The sequence below is a fragment of the Narcine bancroftii genome, chromosome 6, assembly GCF_036971445.1.
Source record: "Narcine bancroftii isolate sNarBan1 chromosome 6, sNarBan1.hap1, whole genome shotgun sequence".
Lineage (NCBI taxonomy): Eukaryota > Metazoa > Chordata > Chondrichthyes > Torpediniformes > Narcinidae > Narcine > Narcine bancroftii.
In genome coordinates, this window is record NC_091474.1 from 12,215,602 (window position 1) to 12,240,293 (window position 24,692).

A 24,692-nucleotide genomic window follows, 5' to 3' on the forward strand; every position below is an offset into this window, starting at 1 on the left:
TCTGTATAAAAGAAAAGTAAGGCTGTGCTTTATAAAAGTAAGGCTATTCTGTATAAAAGAAAAGTAAGGCTATTCTGTATAAAAGAAAAGTAAGGCTGTGCTTTATAAAAGTAAGGCTATTCTGTATAAAAGAAAAGTAAGGCTGTGCTTTATAAAAGTAAGGCTATTCTGTATAAAAGAAAAGTAAGGCTGTGCTTTATAAAAGAAAAGTAAGGCTGTGCTGGTTCATTGATCATTCAGGAATCTGATGGCAACGGGGAAGAAGCTGCCCTCGTGACGTGGACTGGATCGCCTTCGGGCTCCCGTACCCTTTACCCCCGACGGTCAGCAGAATCATTCCGCGGAGGGGGGGGGGGGGAGGAGAAAGGAGAGAGAGAAGGAATCCCAGGGTTGCATGCGAGATCACGTACCCCACTCAAAGACCACGCTGCCGAGTGTGTGAGCCCTCTGGAGGAGGAGGGAGGAGGAGGGAGGAGGAGGGAGGGGGGGGATCGGTCGCCGTGGCAACGGGTGAACTGGAGCGACGTCCTGACGCGATGGCGCACGACGTCAGGAGCAACGAGCGGCCGCGCGCTGGATGAGTTTGAATTAGCGGCTTTCACGTTCGAGGGAGTTCGAGCGTCGGATCCGGTCGGGTGTTTTAAAAAAAGGAAGAGGGAGGAGGGCGAGCAGGATATCTTGAGGTGCGGCCGGTGAGTGATTTCCACCGCTTCCCCCCCCCCCCCACCCCCCTTCTTGTCGTAGCCCGTGGGGATGGGGGGGGGGGGGGGGGAACAACGGACACGGTAACGCAGTTTGCGCAGATTCGGCTGGATGTGGTCGGTGCTGCTGGACTTTCCAGTCGCGTTGGTGAAGGGTTGGTCCATCCGCCGGCCTTGGCTGGAGATGGGGGCTTTTTGCGTGCGTGCTCTTTATGCTGCATGAAATTAGTCCTCGTCATCTTGACCTGAAGTCCCGCAAGAAAGAGGTTCCTCTTTTAAAAATAAAATTATTCCTATCGCTTCTGGTTTAAGATGGAGATCCTGTCACAAGGAGGCTTGACCCCCCCTCCCCCCCTCATCCAGGTGACGTTTGGCATTTACAGCAGCGCGTTCCCCCCCCCCCTCTTTTTAGATAAGGTGGGGGCCTCCTCCCTTCCTTTTCGGTTATCTGTCAAATGGTGGGGCCTGGCCTTTCGGAAGACGGACGGGCCCCGGGTTCTGCCGGGCGAGGTCCCGCCCCCGGCGCCGGGCGGTTGGTGGCGGGCCGCCGGCGCGCCGCGCTCCGATTGGTCGCCTGGGGTTGTCGCTCACCCATTGTCTCGCCCCAGCTGTCGTCATCTCGGGGAGGAAGTGGCTCGGCCAGGGCGCGGAGGAGCTGTCGCGGGGGCGCGCCCCCGGTGTGGCTGGAGCACATGGCGATCGTGGTGCCGGCCTCGCCGTTACCCGGGCTCTTTGTGCACCGAAGGAGATCTTGTGGGTTTCGTTCCCCTCTGCCCTTTATTTTCCGCTCGAATGGAATCCGCGACCTGAACACAATGAGCCAGTGGTCATTGTCCCTGTATCCCGGATCGGTGGATCACGCCTATGTGGGCAGTGGTCTCGATCTTTTCGTCCCCTATTGGAATCGGTGCCTGTGTTCTGTATATTTTATTTATCAACAACATTGGAGTATGCAATAAAAGACGTACTGTCAAGTTCTTAAAAGATTTCCATCTTCACACTTCTTACCTTTTTATTGCAAAATAATCATGCCCCATTAGATTAGTCTCAGCAAGGCAGTAACAGAGGTGTGGAATGAGAGAGGAAGAGTGCTGAAATGTGAAAGTCCCTTGATATCAACATACTGAACATCCCCACCACGTAATGCACTTTTTCATTCCACCTTTGAACTAAAATTCTACATTTTTCTAAAATCCGTCCATTCTCATTTAACAGAGGTCAGAAATTGGGTTTGATGTATTTTTATTTGACATGCAGTGATGGGTTTAGAAATGAACCATCAATTCAACTATTTTGGCCGGGAGTTTCACCAATATAATTCTGAATTGTATTCACTTGGAAAGGGTTGATGCTTGATAGCTCTGAGACTGTACTTTAGAAGAATGGTGGTTGGGGGGGAGGGTGTTGCTGGGCAATCTCATTGAAATCTATTGAATACAGAGACGCCTGGAGAGGTGGGGAAATAGGGAACCGGAGTGCAAAGCCTTGGAGTACAAAAACATCATTTTAGAACCGAGATGAGGAGTTTCTTTATCCCAGAGGGTGCTAAATCCATAGACTTTATTGCTGTGTAGGCCATCATTGGGCATTTTTAAGACCAAGGTAGATGTATTCTTGATTAGGAATGGAATTAGGGGGTATAGGGAGAATGGTGTTGAAAAGGCTAGTGAATCAGCCATGATGGAATGACCAGGTGGACTTTGTGGGCTGAATGTCTTGTGTCCTTAATTTTTATGTTCTTGAGATTTAAATATTTGCCTCTTACATTTTTGAAGTGCATACTGTAATGTTAATTATGGCATTTAGTTGAAGATTGATTATATTGCAAGTGTCATTCTGTAAAATTTTATATTCTAGGTAAAGTGAAAGAGTTCATTATTTATTTTACTTGTGTTCAATATCTTGTACTAATGTGCACGGACTAATTGCACCAGGCTGAACTTTGGAAAGTGTAAGTTTTGTTTTCTCACATTCCACACTTCTCTCAATGCCTCGCTAGGACAAATCTAATGATGCATGATTTTTTTTTATCATAAAAGATAAGACTGCAGATGATGTAAATCATGAAAATAAAAGCTTGACATGCTTGAGTTATTCAATATTTGTCTTGACCATTTCCTGTAATCCTGTTCATTCCTATCCTTTAAACCACAGTATATTTTGCCTCTTCCTCAACAACACTGGCTCCCTGATTCTTCTGCCACCAGGCAAGTCTTCCTCTATTGTGTACTGCTATGAAACCCTTATTCCTTCAACACATAACACCTCTGCACTATACTATACAAATTCAGAGTCCGCTACTTTTCAACTCACTATTGTCTGGGTTCTAGTTGAAAGTAATTTAGAGTTCTGTTCAATTTCCATGTGGTCCAGTATTATTTTTACTGCATTAAGGGGACTAAAGCCAGAATGGGAAATCACACTTGTTAAATCTGGAGCTGTGACAGCAAGCTGATGATGTCTATCATTCAACAGTACTTCTCCCTCTCTGCTATCACCATCTTGCACTGTTCCAGAGTAATGCATGTAAGTAAGAGGAACATCACTGTTTCCAGTAGGTATTTAACTGTATCTAGATTCAAAGATTAATTTGGCAATCTTTGATAATGCCGCTCCCTCAATCCACATTTTTTTTGTTTCTTTGCTCATCCTTACCATCCTCATTTGTCATTATCCCCTTTTACACAGAGCTTGAAAGCAGGGTTTATCTGCCTTTTGAGCTCTTTTTTAAAAAAAAATTGAAGGCGGATTGGGTGTTCCAGACTTAACCAAGGGAGGTAGTCTCAGCGATGGAGCATAGTGCTATTCTCCAATCTAAAACAGTTGAAACAGGAAGAGCTGATGGCGTTGTGATGACGTCTTTAGCATGCGACATGTGTGGGAAATTCAAATTGTAGTGACTTCATTATTATCAATGAACTCATCGTCAAGGTAACACACGGGATACAGATAGGAAGGATAGAAGAGGTCACAATGGTTTCAAATTGGGACGATAATGAGAACCATGAGCTCATCACATTAAGGGCTCAGAATGAGGTTAATTCCCAGATGACAGGTAGAGTAAAAGTGGCCTTTTTTTTGGAGAGGATAGCTAAGGGACCGGGTTTTGAGAGGACAAGGCCCAGATCATCACACAACTGAAAAGCCTCCGCAAAAGGTTTCATCAGCTTTATCCAGATGGTTGAGGCATATGAGTCATCAAGTTCATGTTCCTCCACCGCCTCTGATTTGTGCCTTAACACCTTTTAACATCTTAATAGGTGTCCCCTTATTTTGCACAGTTGTAAATGGTCATTCCAGTTGGATTTGAACTCATTATTATTACCGTTTACATGTTTTAAGTGCACTGTTTTCAGACATTTGACGTAAACATTTACTAAAAGATTAAATTTGTCGGCCTCGTCAGTTTACATTCACATAATGGACATAATCATTTTATAGAATGGACATAATAGCTTCATGGATAGCCTGGTGACTGTGTGGTTGTGCACCCTGATAGCCAACTCGTTCAGGGAGATCAGGTAGATCAGTGCTCCACTCTGACAAGAAGTGTTCTTTGTTGAGCTGACATATTGTGTCGAACTGGCAACAACAACATTGGATGAAAAAGTGGTACAAACATCAAGTTGCTTGGTGAGGTACCTCCAGCGTCCTTTGATATGCCAGAAAGCATTCCCAACCACGATCCATGTTGAACTCAATTGGTGGTTAAAGTTTCACTGCCATTGATGGAGTGGAGAGTGAAGCCCTTGATCAGCCATTTCTTTAGGGGGTAAGCTGGGTCTCCTATCCAATACATTGGGACTTTGACTCCACTAACAGTTCTGGACTTCTGTGAGGAGAGAAATGTACATTTAGGAACATTTATGCAACCTCTGAAATCACTAACAATCAGTTCACAGAAGTTTTCTAGTGACCACTATTACAATAACAGGATAGAAACATACCCTTGAACTTCTCAAAAGTCTCCTTTGAGGTAGAGTCATTCATCCTCCCCTTAACTTTAACATTTAAATGTTAAAACATGATGTACTGTGTGATCCACTCATACAGTGCAATGAGTTATGTTAACTTGCTTTAAGTGGGAAGAGGCACCCATCCTGATCTTCCGCCTGTCGGTAGATGGCTGAATTGGCTTAAACTTGAGTATTCTGTTCGTGGCTTGAAGCAGGAAAATTAAAGGGATTAATGTATAGATCGACATATGCAGCACCTTACACTTTCGCTGATAAATACAGATAATTGTAACTAAGGCCAAGTTTCTTACCAGCAGTTGTGGTCAACGACAGCTCGAAGAACAATCGAGTTCCACCCTTTCCGATTGTAGTATGCTTATGCATCTTCATGGAGGGGGCATGATTGGAAGCAAATATTGGATACCAATGTTCCGCAAATCCGTCAATTGTGTCATGAAGACGTGCACCACTTGCCAGTTCGACAAAACGTTTAGAAAGGGCCCTCCTCAATGCTTCAGTAACCTGATGTACCAACACAAACACCGTAGAGAGATCAATTCCAAAAATACATCTGTTGGATCGATATTCGCAGGGGTTCCATACCCCATGTTATAGACTCAGGATAATGTAAACTATTTTGTGACTGATTAAGAATACATCCTCTCACTGTAGTGCACCACTGTGTGGCATATGTATATGTGAGTGTGTGAACAGTTTCCTGAGATGGTGGAAGGCATCAGTAAGTAAAGTCTCTGTTATTTGAATCTTGCATCTCTTAAGTTATTTAAGAAGTCTCCCAAGTAACTCAGAGACATAACATGGTGGCAGCGGTATAAGAGAACAAGAGAACAATTGATTGTGTCTCTGAAATATGAAGGGGAAGAAGAGAAAAAACATTACTGAAAAACAAAAACAGCAGGACACCCAGTGATGGACGGGGAGGCTGAAGATTTTGTTGAATCATTTAAAAAGTTTCAGCAGAAATTTAATTTAGCATTCAAAAGCTATTTTAAAATTGCAACTGCAGAGAAGGTCAGTTATATACTTCTCTGGACAAGGGAGTGAGGCCTTGACTTGTTTAATAGCTGGGAGCGAACAGGTGGAGAAAAATGATCCAGATTGCAAAGTTTTCTTCTCACCTTGAACTCCGGTCTAATCATAGAATTAAACGCTATGAATTTCAAGGCTTAATGTTGCTGAAAAATACAGATTTAAGGATATAGAGGAAAGTAGTGCACCACTGTGGGGCTTATGTATATGTGAGTGTGTGAACAGTTTCCTGAGAAGGTGAAAGGCATCAGTAAGTAAAGTCTCTTTTGTTATATGGATCTTGCATCTCTAAGTTATTTAAGAAGCCTTCCAAGTATCTCAGAGACATAACACCCACAAAACTACGACGAGCCTAAGGTGGGGTTCCAGAGGCTGTTGCCAGTTTGTCCTCTTGTACCTCAGGTGAGGCTCAATGAGTTCCAATGCAAAATCAAAAGTGTTCCAAGACATACGAAAGTGATACCTCAACTCATTGTCATCAAAATTGTTGACATTATCCCAGAACACAAGTCCCTGTGGTCTCTCTCTCTTCCACATTCTTCTGTCAGATACCAGCCCAAATTGACTCAGATGAATCAAGCTGCAGTTTACAGTGACTAAAGTCCACATGCCTTTTTGACTCTTATGGCTCCCTTCTTCTCTAAATGCCCTTGTATTTGTTTCTGATCACAAAAACATTCTTCTAAAGATTCATTATCACGCTTAATAATTTTGATTATGATGCTCAGAAGCTTTAAGTTCACAGACTGTTCAAGACTATCAAGCGGATCTGTTGTTCCACTGCCATTTTGATTGCACAGCAATGCCACTTCTGGATGTGTGTGCTTTGCATCACAGTTGATGCCGACACTGCTGCAATACACATCCCATCTCTTTTGCTTGGGAAGCCAGCTTGCAGCTTTTCTGCTTTGTATGAACACGCAAGCCGGCTTCCTAAGACGGGTCATGTCCACAGGAATACCGTGGCTTTGCAGTATAAAAAGGCCTATTGTCTCACCTGCCTCCTGTTCTAACACAGGTCTACTATTTTTAGATCTTAAAAATGTTCTGTACATAACTTTTATTTTAATTTGACTTTTGCCTTGTATTTCTTTTCAGTGTATTTGTCTTTTTGTGTGCTTTTCAATTCAAGAGCAGAAACACTGCAGATGATGGAATTCTGAAATAAAAACTAAGCACTGGGAACAGACTAAACAGGTTAATAATCCTTTGAGAGAACAAGATTAGTGAGAAATTGAGTTTTTAAATTGTACAGCAGGTGAGAACTACATGTATGTCATAAGCTAGAGACTAAGATCACAGTTGCTCTTGTTACTGGCTAAGGGACTGAAATGAACAGAAATTATACATGAATTTTCTGGAGGAGTGGAAGTAAAAGAAATTAATCAGGGCAGCAGAGTTGGAGAGAGAGTAAGAAAAAATGCATAGGAGTCCTAATGCAAAAATGCTAGAAATCCAGAAATAATTAATGAGATTAATTAATTTTTCATTCTGGTATCCACTTGGTTCTTACCATTGCTGGAGACTGATTTATGGCCTGAAATGTCAACTTTCCATAAATGCTGCCTGACCTGTGAGTTCTTGCAGCAGTTTGTGCATTGCCCCAGTTTTCCAGCATTTGCGGACTTCTTGTTTACCTAGCATACCTGTGTATTTTGATACAACTTCAAACCACTGGCTGGCCATGTCTGTCAGAATGAAATCACAACAAAAATCTTGTATTCTCTTAAATATTAATGCCTTTCGAATTTTGTATTTGTGTCAATCATAGTATGGAACTTATCATACTGATCTGTGAACATCTATCCATATTGATTTCACCCTCTAGCACTTGGCCTTTTGCCTTCTATGCCAATGCCATTCAAGTGTTTGGACACTTATTTGAAAGATTGCTTTATTTGCTCCCAAATGATTGCTTGAATTTGGAATAGTTATCCATTGGGTTTTTTTTAAACAAGAAGGTTAACAATTAAAGGTAATTTTTGAAAGTATCTGTGAGGTGCTACCTCAAAAGGGCTGCCATGGTTCTTTTTTTTAAAAAAACTATTTTCACAGCCTCTAATGGGAATCATAATAAGTTCTTTGTGATTCTTGTGATTGTGTTTCTTTTTATTTTTACTGGCAGTTTTCTTTTCTATCTTGCCATGCAATATGGGAATGGTTTGGGGTTTAGATTAGTTAATTATATATTTTTTCCTCTTTTCCTTTTTTCAATTTACCTATGAATACTGTTGCATAAGAATTTTTTCTGACATTGTGCTTGTCTGCTCTATTACAGTTTAAGTTTTATGCATCATTCCTTTATGTTTGTACTATTATAAAATTCAATAAAAATATTGAAAAAAGGGAGGAAAAAAGGCCTATCAACATTATTAAAGATCCCCATCATCCATGTCTCAATCTTTTCTCGCTATTCCTTTCGCTTTTAGTCAAAAGGTACAGAAGCTTGGTCCAGCAGCCCCAGGTTCAAGAATGTTTTTTAATCCAACAATTGTCAGGTTCTTGAGCATCCCTGTGCTCCTTTTAGCCCTAACCATAAATTACCCTATCTGCTTACTGAAACTGAATTTTTCTTGATCCTTCATTTTTTTCTGTTTTATATTTGTGGTACATAGTAATTTATACTATTGTAGTTGGTGTATTTATGTTGCAGTTGAGTTGGAACAAGTAGGAATTGCAATGCATCTGTATATTGTTCAATCTGAGTTTGTCATTTACCAAAGTACAATGTGTACAGTCAACTTGAAGTTTACCATAATTTCAATTTAATCTGCATTGGTACACTTGTGTAATAAGACTGAACTGTTAGTCCTTTGAGTGTTGCTTCCAAATAGAGATGCTGATGTTGTGATGGGTGACTGAAGAGAAGATGTCCTCTATTTAGTTGGATTTCAGATGTTTAACTTCACATTCTATTGTTTGTTCCCTGGAACTCAAACTTTGGGTTTCTGCAGTCATCAATCCTCAAAGTTGCTCAATAGTTGTAAACTGGAATAGGGGTTCAAATGGTCTTGAACAAATAGATGGTCGACATTTGTGTGCCTCAGTCAGTGGCATTGGTCTACATTTTAAAAGTGGTCCACATGTGATACTGAATTAGAACTTGCCTCTGGACAGTATTGGAATGCCTTTAAGATTTAAATTTGAGGCATTGAAACTAAATGTGATTGTATTAGGAGAAATTAGTCCAGTTTCATTCATTTTGCACTGCAGACATTTTTAACACCAACTATTATGTAAAAATGGATGGATTGTTTGCTACAGAAAAATACTTAGTTATGATGTTTATAGATAGCTTTTCCAATGTCATGGGTAAATTGGTTGTAATTTGAGTTTGAAATTTGCAACTGTTTTGCAAATTATTTTTCCCATGGCTAAATAAAATGTAACTAAAAATGCTTCAAATCCAATACAAATAGTAATTTTACAAAACACCTAAATTTATAATGCCTTTAGAATCTATTATTATCAAAAGTAGTAGGTGACCGTTGATGTGGGTTGTCGTGTATTTAAAAATAAAAGTGGTATCTATATCAATTGTTATTAAAGAGGAAATTTATTGAATGAAATGCTGGTAATCCTGAACTAAGTTTTTCATAAGCCTGGGTGCTGAGAAATGTGTTGTAATGCTATCAATATAATTTAACATGTAGACCATGACATAATTTTGAGGCAAATCACATAAGAAAATAAGGTCTCACATCCCTTGAAAATACAAACACCATTCAAATGCAAATTATGATATTTTGTCAGACTCCATAAAATGTGGTTAAATTCTTCTTCCTTGTATTCTCTATGTTGGGCAAAGTTATAAACAAGCTGAGACACATTTATTAGCCACTCCTAAATGAAGGCAATTAACCTGTGTGGAATTGGCATGTTGGCTTTATCATAACTTCTACTGGCTTCCGGTGTTTTATTATTGAAGCGAACATTTGTAAGATCAAAAAATATACAAAATTAACTAAAATTGAGGAGTTGCTTGATTTATTTAAATTGAATTTTAATTCCGAGATTATGTGGAATGAAACTGGAGTGCCCAGAGAAAGTGGACATGGGGAGAACAGACAGCAAGGGATCTAAATCCAAGTCGCTGGCGCTGTAATAGTGTTGGGCTAACCGTTGCACTGACCATGTTTTTCATTGTTTTATCGATGGCAAGGAACATAGAGTTATAATTTGAACATGGATTCAGTTGATCACTATTCAATTGTGTTCTTTTTGTTTAGCAACATAGTATAAACTCCCAAGCAGCCTGAAGGTTAATTTTCAAAACTAGCCTTTTGTTTTGACCCCCATTTTTAAAATGAAGGTCAATTGTAAATCGAGAGTTGAAGGGAAAGTAAATTCTAACAAACCTTGGTTAGTTGACTGGTGTGCGTGTCTGCTTTCTAGGTTATGTTTTCCATTGATTGTGAATATAAGCCTAAAGAAGTTTAAATATTGCAAATGGCATGATTTTTTTTCTCTAAATGTTGCATCTCCAGATACATTGAAAAATCCTGCTTGCCAATCTATTACATTTAAAATATGTTTGAAATATCCCAATATTATTTATAGCTGATTTGAGTATTTTGAATGTATTTTTATAATTCAGGATCTAGAGATAATCCTTAAAAGGCCATCAAATTTTAAAGTTGTATAATAAATGATTATAATAGTCATTGGAAATAGGCCTTTTGGTCCCATATGTGATCCATATCTCTCTAAACCTTTCCATGTGCCTAAATGTATTTTGAATGTAACAATTGGACCCACTTACACTTCTTTATCACTCCTGCCATTAATTTAGCCCTCAATTAATTTAGTCCTCACTGAGTTTTCTCTATTCCCATGCACCTGCTGTCCTGGCCCATTCACCCACCCCCAACCCCCAGCCAAAAGATACAGCAAGGATGAGATTCTTCTTGTCCTTGCCTACCAGCCTCTGCATCCAACATATTCTCTGCAATTTCCACCACCCACAACGTGATCTTCTCACCCCTCTGCTTTCTGTCGGAATCGTTCCCTTATCCACTTATCCCTTCTCATCATTTCACCTGTGAATCTGTGGAGGTCACTTACTGCATCTGGTGCTCTTGATGTGACCTCTTCTACATCAGCAAAACTGGATGCAATCTCTGAGATCATTTGCTGTTCACCTTCACTCTGTCTGCTGTATCAAGAACCTCCCAGTGGCCAACTACTTCAATTCCATACCCCATTGCCACACTGACCTATCTGACCTTGGACTCGTGTTGCCATGTAGAGGGCACTACAAATTGTAAAAATGCCTTTTATTCTGTCTCAGTTGTCTTCATCCAGATGGCATCAATGTCAAACACCAATTTCTGTTAACATGCTCCCCTGGTCTCTCCTTCCTGCATCCCTCTGTCTCCCTGCATCCAGCTCTCCTCCCCATCTCTTGTCTGCTTTCTCTTCTACTATCTCGCCTGTATTCACCAATTACCTCTTACCTGTCCATCTGTATTTTCCCCTGCCCTCCTTTTTTTTTAAATTAAAGTTTGTCTGACTTTCAGTACTTCTGAAGAAGGGCTGAAATGTTGACGGCCTTTACTTTTTATGGATGCTGCATGACCTGCTGAATTTCTTCAGCACTTTTGTGTACTCTCCACACCACTACTTCTGGCAGCTTGTTTCAGATACCTATCAACCTCTGAAGAAAGTGCCTTTTAAATCTTTCCCCTCTCACCTTAAATCAGTGACCTCTATTTTTAGATTTTCATCTACTCTGGGGAGGGGAAACCTCTGACACATCCCTCATGATTTTATAAACCCCAATTGGGTCCCACCAACAGGGGTGCAGTGCTAATGGTGACAAGGAGGAGCCTGGAGCACTGCACCTCTTCCCACCAGAGCCTCCTATACTCTAGGGAGAAAAGTCCAAGCTCTCCTGTCTTGGCAATATTTTCATGAATCTGCTCTCCACCCTTTCCAGCTGAATAATATATTTCCTGTCGCTGGGTGAACAGAACTGCACACAATACTCCCGTGCAGAATGACCTCTCTGCTCACTGTCCTGACTGAGGAAGGCAAGTGTGCTAAATGCCCATGATCACACCGTCTACTTGCATGTCCATGATCATGGAACTATGAACGTACCTCCAAATACTGTGTTCTGAAAGGAGTACAAACATTTTGTATGTTCTCAGTTGATTGTTGGTAGTGGTAGATGCTTGTTACTGCAAAAGTTTCAAAATAGTTTTCATTTCACATTTTTGCCAATTGGAATCAAGTAAAATTGTAGTATTCTTGAAAATGGCCTTGAACTTGCTGTCTCTGGTATAATTCACCTGACTCTCAATCACCATTTCGTACTTTACAGACTTTTAGGTTTTGATCATACTAAATTACCCATGTATTTTGCATCATCAAACTGGGAAATGGCATTTGTGCTTGCCAAGAGTTATTCTTATTGGCTGCCTGTTTACATCCATATTTTTCACATTTTAATGCACTTTTGCCAATTCTACTTTACACATAGACATGGTAATTCAGTGTTTTGTTTTTCCCGTGGACTTTAAATCCATTTACACCTTCAATTTTCTTAGGTCCTTCTGCTTTTATTCCTTTCAGTGGTCAAACTAGTTCCTGTCTGCTACCGTTTCTCTTTTGCTTGGTTGAATTTATTGTTGAGTCAAACAGTAACACTTTTAATTGGAGCCAAAAGCTGCAGATGCTGGAAATCATCAGATCAACACAAAATGATGGAAATGTTCAGCACGTCCTTAACTCCACTCATTATTTTTCTAAATAATTATTATTGTAAGTTGTGCCTGTCTGTTCATGAGATGTAGGCAACTTCTAGTTCAATCTAATTTGTAATGGAGCAGAGAATTACAAAGATGTTGGTTTAATAGTGTGAACAAAATTGTGGATGTTGAATTTCAGCAAGAGTAACATTTTCAGAGAATGTTCTATAAAAAGCTGCAAAAGAGACCTGTAGAAGATAGGGAGCTGGGATAATGTGTTAGCATGGATATAGAAGATTAGATAACCAATAGAAAGAGTTGGGATAAAAGGGTGCTTCTCTGCTTAGTGATGCGCCACTGATTGGTGCTGGGTTCCTGACTTCATAATACTGTATATGTAAATAATTTGAAGGAGGGACCAAGTGTAGTATTTCTAATTTGCTGATAAAATTAAATTGTCTCAAAGCAAATTGCGCAGAAGACACAGTCGGCAGAGAAATATAGATAAGTTAGTGAGTGGGCAAAAATCAGTGGATGGAGTGTAACGTTGGAAGAGAAAATAGTAAATAGAATGATAATTTAAATCGTGAAAAATTGAAGCATTGGCTTATGCGGCAAGATTGTGTAGCCTGGAACTATATTCATTGGAGTTTAGAAGGATGAGGGTGGATTTTGTAAGTGCATATAAAATTATGAAAGGAATAGATAAGATAGAAGAAGGTCGTTTCCACTGGTGAAACTAGAACCAGTAGACGTAGCCTCAATTCAGGGAAGTAAATTTAAGACACAAGGAGGAACTGCTTCTCCCAGTGGAATTCTCTGCCTAATGAAGCAGTAGAGGTTGCCTCTTTAAATGTATTCAAGACACAGATTTTTGAATCATAGAAGAATTAAGAGAATTGTAGAGGAATTGAGGGCAATAGGATTATGGGCTGTTAGGTGAAGCTGCATCCACAGACAGATCAGCCGTGATCTTATTGACTAGTGGAACAGGTTTGATGGCCCACACCTTTTTTTGTGTGTGTTCTTAACAATAAAATCGGTCATTTTAACCCAAAAGAACATGGGGTTCAGATATTTCTTAAATAAAGTAAAAACTATAAATTGTGATCTATTTGAGATCTGAGTTCATGCATACATCATATAGATATGGTGTTAAGAGGTAGGGCCATGGACCTGGGTAATTTTCCCAGACCAACATTTTCACACCGCTGGTTCATGGGAGGGCTCCCAGGAAAATTTCCCGGGAATCCCCATTTTGCACGGCAGTGTGAACAGGCTCGATTATAATACTCAGAAGATAATTGAACACAAACTGAAATCTTGTCAATCTACAACACAAAATATTTAAAATGTGGGATGGATTTATTAAGGGCACCAAGTAGCCCACTAAACATTGCAATTTAGGACCAGTGCACTTGATTCTTTGTTTAGGTCAGACAGAAAATTTTATACATTCTTGTGAAAACCATTTGTAAATTCAAACAATATTTAGAACATTGCTTTTTTGAACTCAGATAAAATTGATTAAAATTCAAAGCCTAAGTGTTACAATTCAACTTTACAACTTTTGTACTGCAGATTTGTACAGAAGAACAATTCAAAATTTGTGTAACATACTGGAATATACTTATTGAGGAATAATGGTGTCTTCATATACATCTAGTCTTTAATATTTATGACTATTACTTTTCCAGATTAAAAAAAATGGCAGTAAATGTTTATTCCACATCAGTTACCAGTGACAACCTAAGCCGCCATGATATGTTGGCCTGGATAAACGATTCTCTTCAATTGAGCTACACAAAAATTGAACAGCTGTGCTCAGGTAAATATGATACATTTGTCGTAGATACTTTATTCTGTAAGTGTTTTTAAATCTCCATTTGTTGTGGATAGGAGTAAAACTTTGCATTATATTTTTTCTCATACCCATGCATCCATCCCCTTCAAAATAAATTGCTTTTTGTTTAATTTATTGTCCTATTAAATTTGTATCAGCCTTGGTGAGCTGCACCATCAGCTGACTTAGTGGGTCATGAGTTGAAGCTTGACTCTAGAGACCTAATCAAAGCTGACATTGCAATATAGTACTGAAGGGTTTGTGCACTATTGAAGCTATTGTCTTTCAGATGAGACATTAAGTTGAGCTTGTAGATCATCTGACACACTTGAAAATTACAAATTTTACCAGCTCTCATGTGGAAGGTGCACCCTTTAATAAATTTGTAAAATGGGTGATCTGGCCATATTTTTTAGAACAATACTGGTTAGAAATTGGATGGTGCGTTTCCTCGCAGCATTTATGACACATTAAATGGCTCAATATATGGTGCTAAAAAATTACAATGACAATAAAGATCTACCCTTAAGCTGTGCCTGCTGTGAGCTCAGAAATCTGGTCATTGACTAACTTTGATTGAATTCATCCATATCCCTGTGCAATGGCACCTGTGACAGACACCATACATCAAGTACTTTACTACATTGGTTGTCCTTGGATAGCATGTTTGGCAGTTACTGAAAGCTCAGGTTTGAGCAATTTCACAAAACCCTTTTAAACATCTCAATGAAGGCCTTGGACTGTCATATCACACCACTGTACGTCACACTCTACAACTTGCCACAGGACTTCAGTGAGCCTCTGTGGAAGCTACCATTTTCTTGGTTATATGTGGTGGAGGATGCCTTTGTTCATGTGAGATTGGACCTAGCTTTGCTTGCATAGCATTGCGATAAAGTTGTTTGAATGGGCTTCTGGATATAGCTATGCTTTGGACATTAACCCAAATGGGGAGAAGAGTTTCACAAGCGGGCAATGTATTCCAAAGATATTTAAATGACCTTAAGCCTTCGTGAAATGCATATAAAGTTTAATATAAATATCATTTTGCTCTTTTTTTTATTCTCTCTGCAAGAGAAGTGCTGTACATTAAACAAAAATGACTATTTTCCAAGAGCAAGTAATTTAGATTTACTATTGAATATTGCCCCAGATGCAAGTAAAATTCTGCAAGTTAATAATTAACATTGCATGTGTATGGCAAAAATGAGTAAAATCATGGCAAATGCATTAGAACTGGTAAATTAATTTGGATGGCAAAACCACAACACTGGCAAAAATAAGAAAACAAAACTGAGTGCAATAAGCATAAAAATATTGATCCTAACCCTGATACAATTTTTGTGTGACTGAAATGGTACAATTTTTATTCATTTGAGACTTCTAAATATAATATTCCTTATCAACATTGCATGTGAACTGTGGTCAAGTAAGTGTTCATAATATCTTCATGTACAATTACTGGTAATAATTAGGGGAGAGCCAAAGTTACACTAATTTCAAGTATATGTTCTTTAGCTTCTCCAAATAAGTAAATGAAGGGTGGAATTCACATAGCTAAATGTTCCACTGGCATTTTATCATTGCCCATGTGGTGACTTTATTGTAACCATGGGTCGAAGGTAAATGATTTTCAAGTGAGGTTTTGGCCTGAAAAACTTTCATAGCCAGGTTACCCAAGGGACATGCTGCAACTTTAATTGTACAATATTATTTTGTTTTAAAGGTGCAGCATATTGCCAGTTTATGGATATGCTTTTCCCAGGATGTGTTGGCTTGAAAAAGGTAAAATTTCAGGCCAAACTGGAACATGAATATATTCACAATTTCAAGCTTTTGCAAGCAGCCTTCAAGAGAATGGGTGTTGACAAAGTAAGTTAAAGGTTGCAAATTGCTTATTTTACATTTAAAGTTTGTTCATAGTATAAGGCAGGGGTGGCCAACCTTTTAATTTAGACATACAGCACGGTAACAGGCCATTTCATAAGTCCATGCCACCCAATTAACTTACACCCCTGGTATGTACTCATGGGCTGAAATGGCCTGTTAGTGTGCTGTATGTCTAAATTAAAAGCTTGGCCACCCCTGCTATAAGATTTGATTGACAGTGGCTTGATTTTTAAAAAAATGTTTTCTGTTGCATTATTGGATAAGTAACTTCTGTATTAATCATGCTGCTGTAAAAATTGCACTAATGAGCTTTGAAAAGCAAAATTGGCTTTGCTGGGGGTGGGGGGGGGGGAAACTTCTATCGCTCCACCCTTGCATTTCCTTCATACTGTTCATTTACTGGACTAATCTCCATTCTGGGACATGCTGCCAAATAGGCCAGTTAACGATTGGAGAATCAAAGTTGCCAACATAGTTTTGTTGTTGATTTTCCCCTTGGACATTTTCTGGTGGTGAGCTAAAGTTCCAGTGCTCTGTTCACAGTTATAATGACTGCTAATACTTTGCCCATAACTTGCCTCCACATCTGCCATAGCCCATATTCTACTGAAATTCTCAGCTGTGCCATTTTTATCTTCAGATGCAATAATTCGAGTGTTTTCCTGACCAAGCTTACTAAATTTAATTTGTAAACTTAACCTCGTTCAGCACCTGCTACGTATCCTACCCTACAACAACTTTGGTTTTAGTAGGCATATATTGGCTCCCTTTTTTCAGTTTAAAATTGTGAAACTTTGTTTTAAATCCTTTAAATTGCCTCAACATTTTTAAATTTTACAGCAATAATGATGATTGTACCTTGGCATCCTAAACTCTGGTCTGGAATTGGCTTTCCATATATCATAATTTTTAACCTCTTTGATTTGATCCTCTTCATTTGAATCAGCTTTTTGCTAATTTTTTTCTTTTTTTAAAAAAAAATCTCTGGTAAGACTTGTCTCTCCAGCAAACTGTGGTTTTTTTTAAAATTTGCCTTGTCTTGAAAATGAATCTTAACCTTGATTAACTTCGTAACTAATGACTTGTGATCTTGGCTCACGTACTCCAGATTCCATTCTGTTCAATAAGCAAATGTAATTAAAGTGCGAAAAATGCTTAATTGTTTATTTTCTTTTTGTTCAGATTATCCCAGTTGATAAACTAGTAAAAGGGAAATTTCAAGATAATTTTGAGTTTGTTCAATGGTTCAAGAAATTCTTTGACGCAAACTATGATGGTAAAGATTACGATCCAATACTTGCTCGGCAAGGTCAGGATGCTGGCCCACCACCTAATCATGGTGACCAGGTTTTGAACAAATCCAGAAAAACGCTCGGTACTGCAAATGCAGGTACTTAATTTAATTTATTCAGTAATTTTTATTGAAATAGTTATGGTGATATATTTAGAGCTAAAATGCTTAAATTTAAAAGTATCAAAATATGATAGTTTTGCTTATTTGATGTGATAGGCTAAAGTATCAGAAACATTACTGTTAATGAAGTTTTGTAGTCATTATAATGAGCATGAACTTCAATATACTGTTATGTTAATGGCAACATGCGCTAAAACTGTATGAAATTAATCAATACTGTGTAATTCATGGAAGGCCCCATTTTCTTTCCAGTATTTGCATGTAACTTGTTGAAGGTTATCTTGATAGTCACGAAATGTCACAAAATGTTTGCACTCATGTCAATTGATTTTCTAGCAACTTTGCATGTATTAATAAAAGACATGAAAAATGCTGTAGGGATTAATTGTTGGCAAAGAATATAACTGGCATTGAAGTTCCTTTTTGAATATTGCTGTGAATTATTTAGATCTTTATTGTTTAGAAATATAAAGGGGAAAGGAAAAATTACAGTTTGAGATATATAGAAATTGGAGATTTTGGATATTATTCAATGATAATTTTTGTAATCATTTTAATTTTATGCCCATTATCACATATAGATTTTGCATTACTTCTGTTAAATGTGATTGGTTTCTATAAATATTTCCTTTTGTGTGGAATGTCTTGCGGAGCTGACTTTCTTGTGGTTAATAGCAGAATTCTAGCTTATTAAAAAATGGAATTTTAGTCCCTTGTGCCAATAGATTGAAAAGAATGTCAGCATATTTAGCAGACCATCTTGGGATTTCTACTGTATCATTTTCTGTTCTATAAATTGCAGATTACTGCCTAAATACTACCATCAGAGAGAAGCCTATGAAACCAAGCATCTTTGTATCAAATTTAAAAAGAAAAATTGGTATAATTAATTCATAATTTTTGAAAAGATAGTGTTCTGTTCACACACACAGTGGTGTTTAAAAAGGAAGAGTGGAATTTAACACATCTATTTATGTATTGTACACACCATTTGTAGGTTTAAATTTCATTTTTGGGGAAGAAAAAAGAAAACCTAGGATTAAATCAAAATACTGTACAGCAGTTATTCTGCATCAACACTAATGCTTAATTATAGTAAAATCTAAATTCTTCTTGGATAACTGCATCCTAATTCAATAGCTCACAATTGTAACTGGCAGATTCCAAACTGAAGAATAGCAAAATTAATTTGGAAATGAGCTTTTAGGGAGCTAAGAGCTTCCAATTAAAGCGTGCGTGTGCGTGTGCGTGGATTGGAACATTTATTGGCATTTTTATTCAAATTTCATCTTGATAAATTTGGCATTTTTGTAATGATTTAAGATCTGTACAAGATTTTGATGTTCTTATACCCATTCATTTTTTTTTGTAGTCCCAATGGTTTTCCTCACCTATCCTTCACCTTTCATAAGCCCTTATTGGGTACTGCCAAATGGAATTGATGGTCTGGGAAATAACATCGTTTTATGTTTTCAAATTGCTTTGACTCTGTGAAGGCACCAATAGGTTAGGTTTTCATGATTAATATTATCAGAATATATTATGTGGCAATTGAACATGCATTGATTAATTTACCAAATTTTCAAGATGTGCAGAAAATATGATACCTTGGTTATGAAGGTATTGAACCTGACTATCAAGTTTATTTTGTTAATTCCCAAACTAAATTCCCATTCACTGGGTTGCTTTTATTTGGTTTTAGTTGGAGTTCATATTCTTTTTGTGCACAATTTCTCTATTTTTTGAGCACTACAAATTTTGGAAGATGTTAAAACAGTTGATTTGTTACCTGGGAAGGACAGATTCTAAAAATGAAAATTTGTTATCATGGGAAAATTACTGTTAATAATACTACTAACAGTTTTCTTACCTATATTTGTGAAAAATGTGGTTATTTGTCCTAGTCACTCAAAAAGTTTATCCAACACCAAAAGTTTCAACTACTCCCAAATCTGCATCAGCTGCACCAAAAAGGCCTACAGTGGTGGGAAATGGTGATGCGCAAGTTGCAGAGTTGGCTCAACAGGTAACAAGAATTTCTTTATTTTGGTACTTAAAATATTTGGCGCTAAGATCATTGAGAATTGTACTTGCAAGCTCCTGTGCATTAAAACTATTTAAAATGTAAATGAATTGTATATTAACGAGTATATTTTCAGTTTCTAACAAAACTTAAAGCAATGTTATTTTAAAAAATTGATCTTAAATGCAAAATGAAATTTAAGTGTGCATTAAAATAAAAAGTACAAGAAACAAACAGTTATTAGAATGTAGAACCTTGGTGACGGCAAGTGTATATTCATCCAATTTTGCCATGGGTTGTGTTGAAGAAAAGGCAAAAGAGCACCACATGACCAGTGAAAATTACAGCCAAGATGTCTTCAGTACAAATTCTCTCTATCCTGACATTTTTCATTCTCTATTTTTTTCTGGTTGATTCTCTTTTCCATTGAATTTTTAAAAATCCTGAAGAAATATGCTTTCATTAAATTGTCTGCTTGCTAGCCATTTTGATTAGGTAAAATTTTACTACACATGGTTTATGTAAAAAAATTTTGATTCTGAATTGCAGCCTTTGTTTTACCTTCCTATTTTAACCAAAAATGCCTAAATTAACTAGAATTGCATGTTTCCCAATTTGTACAGACTAATGCTGTTTTTATTTTGGATGAGACATTCATCACAATGATGTCTTGTAAATTAAAATTAACCAATAAATGATTCTAGGTTTGATTCATGATCTACTCTATCATCTGATTGTGGCTTGAATGTATGCATGGAAACTTTTTCCCTTCATTATGTTGAAAAAAATCATTAATGAAGTTTCATCTTTGAATTTTTTTACTTTTTAAAAAAAAATACAGATTTATTGTTTTTAAAAATAACATTTGATTTGAAATTTTTAAAATGAGCGTGTTTTACAATTAAACACTTACGTTTCCACAGATCAATGTATTAAAAATTACAGTGGAAGATCTTGAAAAGGAAAGAGACTTTTATTTTGGCAAACTGAGAAATATTGAGTTAATCTGCCAAGAAAATGAACAAGATAATGATCCAGTGATCCAGCGAATTGTGGAGATATTGTATGCAACTGATGTAAGTGTCTTTATTATCTGACTTGATCAGGTATATCTTTATCATATTGGTCTTGTTCTGAATTGGATCTGAGATTTCCAATTCTGTGAAGTTCTAGACAAAGCTGATTTATATTAAAAAAAAACTCACAAAAGTAGTTTTGTTCAGGGAGAAAAATCATTAAAATCATTAAATGAAAAATCCACATTATATAAACACCAAGTTTCAAAGATGCCATACATAATTTCAGGACCCAAAGTTACTACAACTAAGATCAAATTTGCTAGTTTATCTTGAACCACAAAATTCAAATTGTTCACAGAAGCCACCTTGTAGCCAGTTTATTTGATACAAGTTTAGGTCTGAAATATCAGTGGTATCACTTCTCATGGAGTCTTGAGGATTAACTTTTCAAAGAACTGACTCACTTGCCAGCATCATGCAATGATGTGACCCATACAAAACCCATGTTTGAGCCCAGATTTCTCTCTTTTTTTGTACATGTATATTCTTTCCTTGAATTCAAAGTAAGTTTTATTTAATTCTGGATGAGAATGCATCCCAATTTGTAGGAGTAGATTAACTCATTTCATTAATGCATTTCAGTACAATGAGCAGTAGTTTCTATTTTGGAAATCAGCCACACGAGGCACGCCTTTATAGACAGAATTGTTACTTTTCTGAATATTTGGCTTAAATTCTGTTCAAACCTCTTTTCATACACAGTGTCAATCACTTTACATCAAAAAAGTTAACAGTAAAGTACTTAAGAAAATTATCATCAGAATTATTAACAGAATTAAATGGATTTAGCATGAAGAATTTTAATACACTCCACTGTCTGTCATTTAATGTAACTGAAAACATCTTTACAAAAATGTGGCACTTGATGACATTTACTGGTAATTAGTAGTTGGTTTATTGATTTATCATTAGCCAATTTGGAGATGTGACTATCTGAATCTTTAGTGTTGATATTTCAGATCACCTGCTCCAATTCCCTTTTTAATTCCATCAGTTTGGAATTGCCTTGATTGCCAATTGAAGAACAGAACCTCCATTTGTCTCTTTGGTTCATTGTGTTTATACTCTATAAAGGATGCTAGAACACAGGTTTTACATCATTACATGATGCTGGCAAGTAAAAGTCAGTTCCTTTAAAAATTGTTTTTAGCTGATAGAACAGCACAATAAGGTACTATATAATTTTTATCACCTACTTTGACTTGGAAGCAATGCTCCCCCCACCCCTCCCCCCCCCCCCCCCCCCCCCCACCACGTTTCATTCCCTAATTGGGCAGTAAACCTATATGCAAAGCTATTAATTGTTTTATTTCTGAGTAGGTAGTGAGTTTGTACTTTTTTTATTAATTGCTTCCTTGGAATGTAATATTTGGCTTCAGGAAATCAAAGGAGATTATTAAGAGCAAATTACAAATTCAGATGCATTTGTCTGTTGTACAATACTTTAGATCACATTTTATGTAAATTTAATTTTCACCTGTGACGAATGTAGTGAATTTTTAACTCGTAGGCAAAGTCATTTACTCATTTTGAATAGTGCAAAAAAAAAATCACTTCATTGCAGGAGGGATTTGCTGTGCCAGATGTAGCAGACGAACAGCCAGAAGAACAGGAAGAATATTAAACTTGGATGCAACAGACCTATGGTTGGAATATCCTGCCAAAAATCGTGTGTGCATGTGCACATCCACAGAGGAAAAGACACTCTTATTTTCTGTAAAGTCAAAAGAGCTTTGTTTGTAATTTTGTTAGTGTAAGCAAAATTAAAATGTACCTCCTTTCTAAATAAGTGCACTTTGAAGAAGCTTCAATCCATATTAAGCAATGACTGCTTTGACACTTCACATCCTGAGCAGTATTTGCAGGTGTGGAATGGATATTCTTGAAGGTCCTGCAGAGTACTAATGTAACATCTTGATTTTATTTTTTGCCATCACCAAAAGGAGACCTGCTCTTGACAGTGTTAAAGAGGTTGATGATAGAATGATTACTGCATGATGACTAAAAATTGCACTGTAATGGAAAGTGTATAGAATGGTTCAGATCTTTATACATTATCAATTATGTTAATAATTGTAGTGTGTCCCAAACTATGTTGTGTGTACGTGGCAAGTCGGTTCATTTGATGTGCAAGAAATAAGTTGGCAATGAAATGCCGTGCATGAATTTTGTATGGTGAAATTGACGTTGGATCAACTGCAGGAAATTGCTGTGGTGCTAAAAGTTCCTACCACCATTTGTGGTTGTACTACAGCAGTAAAATATTTCCTGAATTCTTCTGTGGCCTTTTATTCTTTTTGCTGCCCTAAAACTTCAGTATGCTGTAAGAAAAATCAAACTTCGTCTTAAAACTACAGGGTGTTTTTTTTACTCGGATCAATTTCTAATAACAATAAAGTTTGATATTTCAACAAAATTGTTGGAAATGTTGGTACATTTGTAATCTTTTAAAATATTCTGATCACTTAGAACATTTCTAAAGGGTAGTTTATTGATAATTTAATTCAACCAGTTGTAATATTTAAAAACTGCATTTGTTCTGATTAAGATTATTAGTTTATTCAGTAACAAGGACTAGAACAAGAAAGGAGGTTAATTAGGCTACGTTATGGAAATATTTTTTCTGCTGCTTTATTTCCTTCCTAGTTGGAAATGTGTCCTGTTTATTTAGTGTTATCAATAAATGCCCATCTTTTGTATATTGAAAACCATTAAAAACAATTTAAGATCTATTTTGTCATTTACTTGCCACATTTTTTTGTGGTTTCAATTGTCAAGTAACAATTTAAAAATCTGTCTTTCCCTTGTTATACTTTAGTTCTGTTGTACTTTTTAGGTGGTCAAAGAAAACTAATAAATTTCTTGGCTCCTTGTCATGGTTTGAAGATTCTGAGAATACTCCCATTTCTGGAATTTTGAGGGTAGCAAGATGTGTGAACACTGTATAAGAACTACAGTGATTTGCTTGACTATTCTTCACACAACAGAATGTGGCTAAATAAATAGTGTGCTTGATGACAGGAAATCATTAACTTGTTTGCAGACTGCTTGGTTGAATAATCTTTTTATAGTTCTTTCTAATATTAAAGTTGTAGCTTTTCAAGCCATAGCTGATGTAAGCGGTGTTATTCTATTGATAAATGGCAGCATTGAAATTTGTGTGAAACACCTGTCATCCTTCCAAAATAACATGAATATCGTAAAAGTGCTCTGAGTTATTTTTAAACTGGTGGGATATGAAAGTTCTTCTAAGCTCAAAGATACTAATTTGTCATTATGGATGTTCCTGCCTGCTTCATGTAGTTCACAATTTTGCCTTTTTCAGGACTAGTAGTGTTCATATGGGTACAGATCATATTGGGAATCTAAGTAAGTAAACCTCAGGAGAATAATTATCCAAGATGATAACCTGTCTTTGCATTAGGTAATAATATTCTCATGCAAGGGCATTATTGATTCCAATGGTCACCTTTACTGAATTATGGTTTATGGTTTGTTTGTCACATGCTACCTTGTATAATAAGGATTCTTCTTTGACCAGATGAACAGATTATCTCTAACCTTCATATAGCTGTGCAAAGAGCACAATTAGAGTATAGGATGGCAATGGAAAGAAAGATCAATTAGTGTGTACCATCAAGACATGTTTTTTAATTAAGTTGAACTTTATTAATAATGATCATCTCACCAATTGATAGTTTTAAATGGCCTAATGAACTAGTCACATGTTATTCTAGTACAATTCTGGTGACGACCTTAAGGGTAGAAAACATTTTTTCACAAAAAGTAGGATGAATTAAATCTTACTAATTAATGCCAAATCAGTCTATTTCAGCCTTCAATAAGTGATGGAAGGGGATTGTTAAAGATGCTATCAAATGGTGCTTTAACTTATCCAATAACCTTTGATGCTGATGTCAAATTTGCATTTCACCCAAGTGATTTAGCTTCAACTGCCATCCCATCCTTGGCCCAAATGGTGGGGTGGGTTAGAGAAAGAGCATTGTTGAAGTGAATGTTCTTAACATGCCTGTGGGCACAGTA

At 37.1% G+C, this 24,692-nt stretch overlaps 1 protein-coding gene across 4 annotated transcripts; it reads left to right on the forward strand.

The window, feature by feature from the left end:
• The first annotated feature begins 544 nt into the window (after positions 1-544).
• LOC138735718 (microtubule-associated protein RP/EB family member 1-like) lies at positions 545-23,757 on the forward strand. 4 transcript variants are annotated; one of them, XM_069883993.1, is made up of 8 exons: positions 545-692; positions 3,096-3,227; positions 14,097-14,227; positions 15,969-16,114; positions 17,315-17,522; positions 19,451-19,572; positions 20,493-20,645; positions 22,213-23,757. In XM_069883993.1, exons 3-8 carry the CDS (start codon positions 14,107-14,109, stop codon positions 22,270-22,272), a joined length of 810 nt encoding a protein of 269 aa, XP_069740094.1. In that variant the 5' UTR covers positions 545-692; positions 3,096-3,227; positions 14,097-14,106; the 3' UTR covers positions 22,273-23,757. The 4 variants fall into 4 exon arrangements, with proteins under 4 accessions (XP_069740094.1, XP_069740093.1, XP_069740091.1 ...); XM_069883992.1 differs by lacking the exon at positions 3,096-3,227 and having other exon boundaries at positions 545-683; XM_069883990.1 differs by lacking the exon at positions 3,096-3,227 and having other exon boundaries at positions 546-692.
• Positions 23,758-24,692: the final 935 nt, after the last annotated feature.

Coding starts and splice junctions, on each gene's coding strand:
- LOC138735718 (XM_069883993.1), top strand. CDS start 14,107: ATGGCAGTAAATGTTTATTCCACATCAGTTACCAGTGACAACCTAAGC. Junction 14,228..15,968: donor AATTGAACAGCTGTGCTCAG/GTAAATATGATA, acceptor TTTGTTTTAAAG/GTGCAGCATATTGCCAGTTT. Junction 19,573..20,492: donor TTGCAGAGTTGGCTCAACAG/GTAACAAGAATT, acceptor ACGTTTCCACAG/ATCAATGTATTAAAAATTAC.